We start from the raw sequence: 11,388 nt of genomic DNA on the forward strand, positions 1-11,388 counted from the left end.
TCCCAGATGATTGACTAGTCAAGATTTTTTTTAATGGAAAATGTCAATACCTTATCTTATTATTATTAATGTAAGTATGTGATGCCAAAGAAATGAAGGTAATTTTACAAACTCAGAATTTTGGCAAATACAAGAAATTTCCATTTTATTACAGTTTTATACCACATTAGTTCAAATGCATTTCTCTACAGTTCCTTCAACAGAGCTCCCCTGGACTTATTTCAGTCATCCTTAGCATGTGACTTTACCAAAGACTTTGAATGTAAAATAAACGTATAAAATTTCAAATTAGTAACTTTTAATTATGAATGGGATAAGAAATAAAGTCATCAGATGATGGCCGGGGATATTAATTTCCAACAAGACACTTTGTTGAAATGTTTTTTCTGATACCCCAGATATAAATGAAAACCACCAAAAAATAGGGCAGAACCAAAGTACAATAAAGAAGCCTCCGCAGCTTAAGCCTCCCATAGTCCTAAACCTCTGACAGAAGCTAGGCAAAGCATCTTTCTTGCAAACTAAGTGGGTTTCCAGTATTTCCATGTAGTTGAGCTTTCAGGGACAGACACTCAAGCATATCCTTAGGATACACCATCTTGGCTCTGGTTGTATTAATTATGTCTGAAGAGTTTAATACCCGTCCAAGTCCATAGGTGGAAGAACACATAAATGGGTATGGTAATCAACAAGAGCAGACTGTAAAAGCACACCACAGAGGCCGAGTATAACAGTCCTGCTAAAGAGACCAATGGAATAAGGGCAGTCAATGTAGAAAGAGACAGAAACATTCTTTTGCTCCACTTTTTACACACCACTCTGACTTTTTTCTTTTTATATAGATTTATTTATTTTATCTATTTCGTTGCTGCATGCAGTCTTTCTCTAGTTGTGGCGAGCGGGGGCTACTCTTCGTTGCGGTGCACGGGCTTCTCATTGCGGTGGCTTCTCTTGTTGCAGAGCACGGGATCTAGGTGCGCTGGCTTCAGTAGTTGCAGCACACAGGCTCAGCAGTTGTGGCTCACGGGCTCAGTAGTTGTGGCTCATGGCCTCTAGAGCACAAGCAGTAGTTGTGGCACATGGGCCTAGTTGCTCCGTGGCATCTGGGATCATCCCGGACCAGGGATCGAACCCGTGTCCCCTGCATTGTTAGGCGGATTCTCAACCACTGTGCCACCAGGGAAGTCCCCACTCTGGCTTTTTAAAAGGTGGATGGAATTTAGAAAATCTAGTTGTGCTGTTGTTTTCGAGTATGACCTATGGCTCCTTCATTTCTTCTTGCTTCTTATTTTGATGTGTCATCCTAGCTGCCTGTGGTATCATATTATGAATCCCATCAACAGTTGGATAGGCTATTCCTAACTCTTCGTTAATCAATTCATTGGTCGATGCTTCACATCTCAGCGGCTTCTTGGAGAGCGGGCACACCAGGAACAGCAGCAGCGCTGGGTCGAAGGCGCGGAGCGGTTTCCTCATCCTCTCGCTCTTGTCTGTGGACGGCCGCGACACCAACGCGTGCAGATGCCTCTGGGCGCCCGCGGACGGCTCTGCGTGTGTCCCCCGCAGCGCTGAGGCGAGCTGGCCGCACAAGCCACTCAGCATGTTCCGGCGGCCCGCGACCGGGTGTCTGCGCGCCCTTGACCACCCCCCTCAAGTTTTTATTAAATCTTTTAAGGCACAAATGCAAGCCAAGGAGGAAAGGCTCAAGAACTCACTAATGGCGGGAAAATTTTCAAGAACACGACATGTTTTGTAAATTTAGAACACCACAGTTCTATCATGTAGCCATTAGAGGATAAGCAGCAGTCATTAGAGGAGATGTTACAAGCGAGTTGAGGGAATTAGAATGATATTAACAGTAGCTGAGTCCACTTTCAGATTTTGTCCTTGGCCCTCCCATAGAGGCTCAGTGTCTCTCTAGAGATTCTCTTTGTTCATACTTACTCAGAAACATTCTAGCAAGAGAAGTATTACCTTCAGCGGCATTCATATAGGCAGAAAAACATGATCACAAAATCCTTCCTTTTTAAAAATTTTTTTCTTCCAATTTTATTGAGATATAATTGACATACAGTACTGTATAAGTTTAAGGTATACATCATAATGATTTGACTTACAACCTGAAATGATTATCACAATAAGTTTAGTGAACATCCATTATCTCATATACATACAAAATCAAAGAAACAGAGTAAAATATTTTTCCTTGTGATGAGAACTCAGGATTTACCCTCTTGACAATGTTCATATATAACATACAGCAGTGTTAATTATATTTATCATGTTGTACATTATATCCCTAGTGTTTATTTATCTTATAACTGGAATTTGTAACTTTTGCAAAATCCTTCTCGATAAGCCAGACTTACTCTGTATTGGTTATTAACATAAAGATTTTCATTCAAAAATTACAAATGGGGCTTCCCTGGTGGCACAGTGGTTGAGAGTCCGCCTGCCGATGCAGGGGACACGGGTTCGTGCCCCAGTCCGGGAAGATTCCACGTGCCGCGGAGCGGCTAAGCCAGTGAGCTACAGCCGCTGAGTCTGCGTGTCCGGAGCCTGTGCTCCGCAATGGGAAAGGCCACAACAGTGAGAGGCCTGCGTACCGCAAAAAAAACCCAAAAAATTACAAATGAATGTGGCAATGTGGTCATTAATTAGATTTTCCCTACACTAGTGATGGTATAGATCGATAATTTTGCTTTGATATCACACCACGGCTATATGATCCCATCCGTAAATTCTCCCTGCCTCTCCCTTTGACCTCTCAGTTCTCTCTCTCACAGAATACCTGCCTTCCCCGGCAGAGTCCTTTCTTCCCCAGTCATCCACAAACAAAAAGAAATACTCCCTCCAATAGTTTCCATGTTGTTAGCACGAGCAAATTGTTGAGCATGAGCTGTGGAGTCATGGCTTCAAGTTATAGTATTGCTGCCTACTACCTTAATTATTTCTTCATCTCGGCACCTAATTCCTAGCTTATAATGGGATTATTATACCTACCTTGTAGAGTTCTGACATGATTAAATGTGAAAATAAAGCAAAAAGACTTGGGCTTCCCTGGTGGCGCAGTGGTTGAGTCTGCCTGCTCGATGCAGAGGACCCGGGTTCGTGCCCTGGTCCGGGAAGATCCCACATGCCGCGGAGCGGCTGGGCCCGTGAGCCATGGCCGCTGAGCCTGCGCGTCCAGAGCCTGTGCTCCGCAACGGGAGAGGCCACAACAGTGAGAGAGGCCCGCGTACCGCAAAAAAAAAAAAAAAAAAAAAAAGACTTAACACTACAATGTGAAAACTATGTGGTAACTGCATTAATTATATTGGGTCAAATAATTGAAAGGAAACACAAAAAATTTATTATAGGCAGTGGTATGCTGGTAGATGTTTAACAACTGGCTTTTTCTAACCCCCAGAAAAAGCCCTGGTTTGTAATGTTTGCCTGATTTTTTTTTTTGAGGATTCAGTTTATTTACTTAAAAAAAAATTTTTTTTTTTTTGGCCACACCTCGTGGCTTAGTTCCCTGACCAGGGATCGAATCTGGGCCCCCTGCAGTAGAACCGCAGAGTCCTAACCACTGGACCTCCAGGGAAGTCCCTGTTTGCCTGATTTGCAGTGTGAAGTTGGATGAGATGCATATTAGCATGGCATCGTATAGTATTTTCACCCAATGGCTACATTAGATGGAAATAGAGCGCATAGACAATCGTAAAATACAGTAAAATAATTGAGAAGTGATGAGTTTTTCGTTTTATTATCTTGGTGTTCAGTATAATTTATTTAATCATTAGTGTTCTGGAGAAAAGGGAGTAGCATGAGAACCTGCTGTATAGCATAGGGAACTCCACTTTGCTGTACAGCAGAAACTAACACAACATTATAAAACAACTATACCCCATTTTAAAAAAAAAAAGGGAGTAGCATCTGCAAACCCCAAAGGGACCTATGTGTTGGTGTCTGTGGAGCAGGGGGATGCCAGTAGGCAGGGCACAGTGAGTGAGTGACAAAGCAGTGATAATGCCACCAGTTGGAGAGAGAATGGGAGGTCAGCCCATGCAAGGCCTTGCAGGCCTTGTTCAGATCAAATATAAACTTGAAGAAGCAGGTTTTTTTTTGGCTGCGCCATGCGGCTTGTGGTATCTTAGTTCCCTGACCAGAGATCAGCCCAGGCCCTCAGTAGTGAAAGCGTGGAGTCCTACCCGCTGGACTGCCAGGGCATTCCCTGAAGAAGAGTTTTAAGTCTGAGTATAAAATTATCAGATTTGCTTTTTTTTTTTTTTTTTTTTTTTTGTGGTACGCGGGCCTCTCACTGCTGCGGCCTCTCCCGTTGTGGAGCACAGGCTCCGGACACGCAGGCTCAGCGGCCATGGCTCACGGGCCCAGCCGCTCTGTGGCGTGTGGGATCCTCCCGGACCGGGATACGAACCCACATCCCCTGCATCGGCAGGGGGACTCGCAACCACCGCGCCACCAGGGAAGCCCCAAATTTACACTTTAAAAAAGATCTCTTTAGCTACTGTGGGGAAAAAAAGTGGATAGTTAGGGGCCAGAATGGAAACCAAGAGACCAGTTCAGACATTACTGCACTAATCCACGTTGGAAGGAGCAGTGGTTTGCATGAGGAAAGTGGAGATAAAAAGAAGTAGATGAACTGGAAACATATAGACAGATTTAGGAGATCGAATTGACAAGGCTTTGTGATTCCTTGCTGTGTAGCAAAATAGGACCATTTACTGGGCAGAAGACCTGAATAGATATTTTTCCAAAGAAGACATACAGATGGAAAATGGGCACATGAAAAGATGCTCATCACTAATCATCAGAGAAATGCAAAATCAAAAGCACAGTGAGATATCACTTCACACCTGTCAGAATGGTTATCATCAAAAAGTCTACAAATAAAAAACTCTGGCAAGGATATAGAGGAAAGGGACTATATGCTGTGGGTGGGAATGTAAATTGGGGCAGCCACTATGGAAAACAGAACAGAGGTTCTTCAAAAAACTAAAAATAGGGACTTCCCTGTGGTCCAGTGGCTGGGACTCCACAGTGCCAATGCAGGGGACCTGGGTTCAACCCCTGGTTGGGGAACTGGATTCCACATGCATGCCGCAACTAGGAGTCAGCATGCCGCAACTAAGAGATCCATGTGCCACAGCAAAGATCCTGTGTGCTGCAACTAAGACCTGGTTCAGCCAAATAAATAAATTAATTAAATATTTTTAAAAATTAAAAAAAAAACAAAAATAGGGACTTCCCTGGTGGTTCAGCGGTAAAGAATCTGCTTTACAATGCAGGGGACGCGGGTTCAATCCCTGCTCAGAGAACTAAGATCCCACATGCCATGGGGCAAATAAGCCCATGCACAACTACTGAGCTCGCATGCCTCAACCAGAGAGCCTGCGTGACACAAACTACAGAGCCTATGCACTCTGCAGCCTGCGCGCCACAGCTAGAGAGAGAAAACCCACATACCACAACTAGAGAGAAGCCCACATGCCTCGACGAAGATCCCACGTGCCACAACTAAGACCCCATGCAGCCAAATAAATAAATAAATAATAAATAAATCTAAAAAAAACCTAAAAATAGAATTACCATATATGATCCAGCAATTCCCCTCTTGGGTATATATTTGAAGAAAACAAAAATACTAATTCAAAAAGATACATGTGCCCCAATGTTCATAGCAGCATTATTTACAGTAGCCAAGATATGGAAGAAAACTAAGTGTCCATCAACAGATGAATGGGTAAAGATGTGAGATATATATATATATATATATAATGGAATACTACTCAGCCATATAAAAGAATGAAATTCCACCATTTGCAACAATGTTCTAGATCTAGAAGGTATTATGTGTACTGAAATAATCCAGACAGAGAAAGACAAATACTGTATGTTATCACTTACAAGTGGAATCTAAAAAATAAAACAAACCAATGAATATAACAAAACAGAAAAAGACTCACAGATATAGAGAACAAACTAGTGGTTACTGGTGGGGAGAGGGGAGGGGGGAGCGAGGGGATTAAGGGGATACAAACTATTATGTATAAAATAAACATCAAGGATATATTGTATAGTACAGGGAAATATAGACATTATTTTGTAATAACTTTAAATGGGGTATAATCTATAAAAATATTGAATCACTGCATTATACATCTGAAACTAATGAAATTTTGTAAATCAACTATACTTCAATGAAAAAAAAATAGGACCATGTACCAAGTGATAACTCAGTACAAGAAAATAGAACAAAAGACACACACATAAACACACATAGCTTTGCTCCTTCTGGGAGATGAGACAAGACTCTGCATGTATTTTCCCTGATGGATAACACAATTCAGTTGAATTGCTTTTGTTAAGTGTCTTATGTCTGATGTAACATATGGTTACTGTGGCCTGCTAAAAGCCCTCAGTCTCAGTAAGTCAGTTTAATTGCCCATTAGGGATTACTCTGGGAATAAAGTGTTAAATAAAGCATGAGAAAATTTAATTTGTCATTGCTGTAATGAAGTCCAATTTGTTTTCATATATGATTTACCAAAACATTTATATCATACTTTATATATTAAATAAAATTATAGTTAGGAAACAGCACTGAAACCCTTGATCAAAGTGCCCAGATAAAAATCACAAATAACAGTAAGTCCTAAAATATCATATTAAACAGATGGATCCTCACTAGTGTTCAGATTTCAAAGCCAGGGAGGCCATGTGTGCTGAATATCAATGAGGAATTATGTCCATGTTCCTGCTAAGAGCAAAAGCGAGGCCCTTCCTTATTGATGGCTCTGACTTCCCACCCAAATACATAAACATCAGGGACAGGAATAGTTTTCACATGCAAGGTGAGGTGAAAATATTAGCTAAAGCAAGGATGTGCCTACCCATCAATGGGTAAAGTTGAAAGTTCAGTTTAAGGCTCCTTTCTGTAAGTAGAGCTCTTGCAATAGCTTTGTCAATGCATTTTTTACTTCTCTCTCATGTAACTAACAACTGAGATGATGATGGCTCTGCTCCATGTACTTGCTGGGAACCTAGGCTTCTTCCATCTTATTATTTTGTCATCTCTGGGGTGTTGTCCTCCTCTGCATGATGGACCACAAAGTCTGCATCTTCCAACCAGCAGGAGAAGGAAAAGGGGAAAAGAATTATACATCACTTTGGCCAGAGCTTCAAAATATATTTTTTTCATGGCAGCATTATTCACAAGAGCCAAGAGGTGGAAGCAACTCAAGTATCCAAGAACAGATGAATGGATAAACAAAATGTGGCCTATACATACAATGGGGTATTATTCAGCATTAGAAAAGGAATGAAATTCTGTCACCTGCTGCAACATGGATGAACCTCAATGACATTATTCTAAGTGAAATAAGCCGGTCACAGAAAGATGAGTATGTGTGATTCCACGACAAGAGGTACCTAGAGTAGTCAAACTCATAAAAACATGGCAGAAAAAAAGGTAGAATAGAGGTTGCCAGGGGCTAGAAGGGGGGAACGGGAGTTGTAGTTTAATGAGTACAGAGTTTCAGTCTTGCAAGATGCGAGAATTTTGGAGTTGGGTGATGGTAATGGTTGCACAAAAATGTGAATGAACTTAATGCCACTGAATGGATAAGATGGTAAATGTTCTGTATATTGTACCACAATTTTTACAAACACCTAAAATTAAAAAAAAAAATTGTAGTCTGAATTGGGATCCAAATAAGGGCCATATGTTGTGACTGGTTGAAATGTCTCTTAGTTCTCAGTCTCTCTCTGTCTTTCTCTCTCTGTCTCAGTCTCGTTGTTAAAGAAACTAGTTTCTTAGATATAGTTCTTTAACTATACACTTTTCTACATTCTGTATTTCACTCATTGCATCTGAGGGTATCATTTATGATGTTTCTCCTTCCCTTTTATTTCCTACAAACTGCTAGTTAGATCTTGAGGCACGATCAGACTCGGGCTTGATTTTGGTGGAGGTGAAGATGATTTCCTTCCTGTGTGCTCTCGTGCACTTCCGGCCAGAGAGAGATCACATCTAGCTTTCTTTCCTTCTTGCGATGTTGGCAACCATCGATGAGTATTGCTTAGACCCAACAATTCATTAGGGATTGCAAAATCGTTATATTCCAGGTGCTGGGCTGAGTCGCTGCTGTCCTGAGACAGAGGCTGCCCCAGAGGAGCCAGTGGGGACCTGGGCTGAGGGGTTGCGGCACATTAACCACCAACCCACCCACCACTGGCTTAGGCTCCCCATGTGGATTCATTGACACAATGACTCAAGGTTACTGTGTATGGGTTTATTTGGATGGACTATCTCTTAGGTACTACATTAAACATTTTAACCTACATTAACAGAGACACTTTTAGGCTGGAGGAGTACTCCAGGGGGTTCAGCTCTCAATCCACCTGTAGTACTCTGATGCCCAGTCTTGCATCCTCTTCACCCTTCAACCCCAAAGCCATAGCCTTTTCTGTTTTATTTTCCTGCAACATCCTTTGATCACCCACCAAGAAGAGCTTCCATGGCCTATTAAAATTGGAGCTCCCAAATTTGCTACTGGCTGATTGCCTAATTGTTTTTGTTTCTACACATGATAGATTTCTACAGCATTTGCCTCTCAAGCATCCAGAAAGAAAAGCACTGTCTTTGCTAAACTAAGAGAATCAAGTGCAGAGTAACTCCATTCAATTTGCACAAAAGTTCGGCTCTGCGTGGGGATAAACTAGGCTGGGTCACAAGTCTGCTCTGTAAGTAGCTGCCCCATGTGGACACATCTCTGCAATGCCTCAGGACCAGTAAACAAGCTACTTGTTTACTGTCCTCTGGGAGGACAGAACTGATCAAGACGGAATGACTCCTGAGAGGAGTCAGTAGTTAGTGATATTTCTGGTCCACTGCTATTTTATTTTTCTGGCTTCAAGGCTCAGATTCAACTCTAGCAGGAGAGAAAGCCCTTAGCAATTACTTATTATTTTATATCCTTTTGTTCCTATGTACTCCTCATTAATAAGATAATGAGAATTTGCCTATTTCCTGAAGCCAAAGAGCATTATGTAAATCACACTTTAAAATTGATTTTGTTATATTGATTCTTTTGCAATTCCTTCCAGCTTGCAGAGACCTTGAGCCATGAATGCTTTCTTGTGAAAAGGGTGTTAATTGCTTTCCCTGGGGTCAAACACGCTCTTTGTAAATCAGGAATCCAATACTCACTAAGAACCCAGATGAAGAATTGACCATTAGTCTTACAAATATTATAATGGAGCATTTTTTTACTTAGCTCTAATGCAGATTTGTTTTCAATGGATTTTTTCTCTTCTATCATGTCTAAATAAAATAATTACTGTGAATCTTTAGACTTAGATTATTCATTTATTGTATGAGAATTCTTTCCAAGAATCTCTTCCCTCAATGACTAAAACATCTCTCTCTCTCTCTCTCCCACCCCCCGCCCCCATCTGTCTGTCTTTTCTTGGGTCACTGATGATTTACAAAGTGAACTTAACAGTCCTGATTTTCCGTATTGGTTGTAGTGGTGGGGTTGGCAGGTGGTAGAGAGACAAATGCCAGGATAAAAATTCCTGTCCATATCCAGACAGATTTAACCAATATCCTCTTGTGTGACTAGGCAGACTAGAGCAAGTATGCCGCACCTGCTATGTTACTATTTGAATTTAGATGAACTCTCTATGTACTATTTAAATTCCACCAGGCAAGAAAAAGGAAAACTATAATACTTCTATTGAGAGAATGCCAGAGCAAGCTACTATTGGACGGGAGTTACTGCCTATCTTCCTGGGCAACTCCTATTGCTGCCATTGGCTATGACTCTGGAGTGGTTTTAAAATATATCCCAGCCTAATCAAACTTACAAGCTTTTGCACAGCAAAGGAAACCAAAAACAAAATGAAAAAACCTACAGAATGGGAGAAAATATTTGCAAACGATGTGACCGACAAGGGCTTAATTTCCAAAATATAAAAACAGCTCATACAACTCAACAACAAAAAAACAAAAAACCCAATCGAAAAATGGGCAGAAGACCTAAATAGACATTTCTCCGAAGAAGAAATACAGATGGCCAATAGGCACGTGAAAAGATGCTCGACATCGTTAATTATTAGAGAAATGCAAATCAAAGCTACAATGAGCTATCACCTCACACCAGTCAGAATGGCCATCATTAAAAAGTCTACAAATAACAAATGCTGGAGAGGGTGTGGAGAAAGGGGAACCCTCCCACACTGTTGGTGGGAACGTGAGTTGGTGCAGCCACTGTGGAAAATAGTATGGAGGTTCCTCAGAAAAGTAAAAATAGAATTACCATATGATCCAGCAATCCCACTCCTGGGCATGTACCCAGACAAAACTATAATTCAAAAAGATACACGCACCCCAATGCTCATAGCAGCACTATTCACAATAGCCAAAACATGGAAACAACCTAAATGTCCATTGATAGATGAATAGATAAAGAAGATGTGGTACATATATACAATGGAATACTACTCAGCCATAAAAAAAGAATGAAATAATGTCATTTGCAGCAATGTGAATGCAACTACAGATTATCATACTAAGTGAAGTAAGTCAGGAAGCCAAATACCATATGATATCACTTACATGTGGAATCTAAAATACAGCACAAACGAACCTATCTACAAAACAGAAACAGACTCACAGACATAGAGAACAGACTTGTGGTTGCCAAGGGGGAGGGGGTGGGGAAGGGAAGGACTGGGAGTGTGGGATTAGCAGATGTAAACTATTATATACAGGATGGATAAACAATAAGGTCCTACAGTACAGCACGGGGAACTATATTCAATGTCCTGTGATAAACCATAATGGAAAAGAATAGTAAAAAAAAGAATGTGTGTGTATAACTGAGTCACTTTGCTGTACAGCAGAGATTGGCACAGCACTGTAAATCAACTATACTACAATAAAAAAATAAATTAAATTAAATTAAAAAGAAAAAAATGGCACAAATGAACCTATCTATGAAACAGAAACAGAATCACGGACATAGAGAACAGGCTGGTGGTTGCCGAGGGGGAGGGGGCTGGGGGAGGGATGGAGTGGGAGTTTGGGGTTGGCAGATGTCAGCTTTTATATAGAGAATAAGTAAAAAAAACAAGGTCCTACTGTAGAGCACAGAGAACTACATTCAACATCCTATGATAAACCATATGGAAAAGAATATTTTAAAAAGAATGTATATATATGTATAACTGAATCACTTTGCTATAAAGCAGAAATTAACACAACATTGAAAATCAACTAAATTTCAATAAAATAATATTAAAATTGAACAATAAAATAAAATATATCTCAATTCTTTGATAGTCCTTCCTTCAAAATGTGAAGCCTAGGACCCCTACCCC

At 40.9% G+C, this 11,388-nt stretch overlaps 3 protein-coding genes across 3 annotated transcripts in view; all 3 read right to left on the bottom strand.

Moving 5' to 3' along the window:
* Nucleotides 1–3,417, bottom strand: part of GTF2F2 (general transcription factor IIF subunit 2) — a 156,090-nt gene extending 152,673 nt beyond the window's left edge. The window contains exon 1 of the mRNA XM_065896101.1: nt 3,404–3,417. The gene's annotated coding sequence lies outside the window, so the exon portion shown is untranslated. The remainder of the gene's footprint in view (nt 1–3,403) is intronic.
* On the bottom strand, nt 615–791 carry LOC136137819 (phosphatidylinositol N-acetylglucosaminyltransferase subunit Y-like). Its single transcript, XM_065896288.1, has one exon. It carries the CDS (start codon nt 789–791, stop codon nt 615–617), a length of 177 nt encoding a protein of 58 aa, XP_065752360.1.
* On the bottom strand, nt 1,258–1,602 carry LOC136137524 (protein preY, mitochondrial-like). Its single transcript, XM_065895925.1, has one exon. The coding sequence runs from the start codon at nt 1,600–1,602 to the stop codon at nt 1,258–1,260; it is 345 nt and encodes a 114-aa protein (XP_065751997.1).
* Nucleotides 3,418–11,388: the final 7,971 nt, after the last annotated feature.

The sequence above is a fragment of the Phocoena phocoena genome, chromosome 18, assembly GCF_963924675.1.
Source record: "Phocoena phocoena chromosome 18, mPhoPho1.1, whole genome shotgun sequence".
Lineage (NCBI taxonomy): Eukaryota > Metazoa > Chordata > Mammalia > Artiodactyla > Phocoenidae > Phocoena > Phocoena phocoena.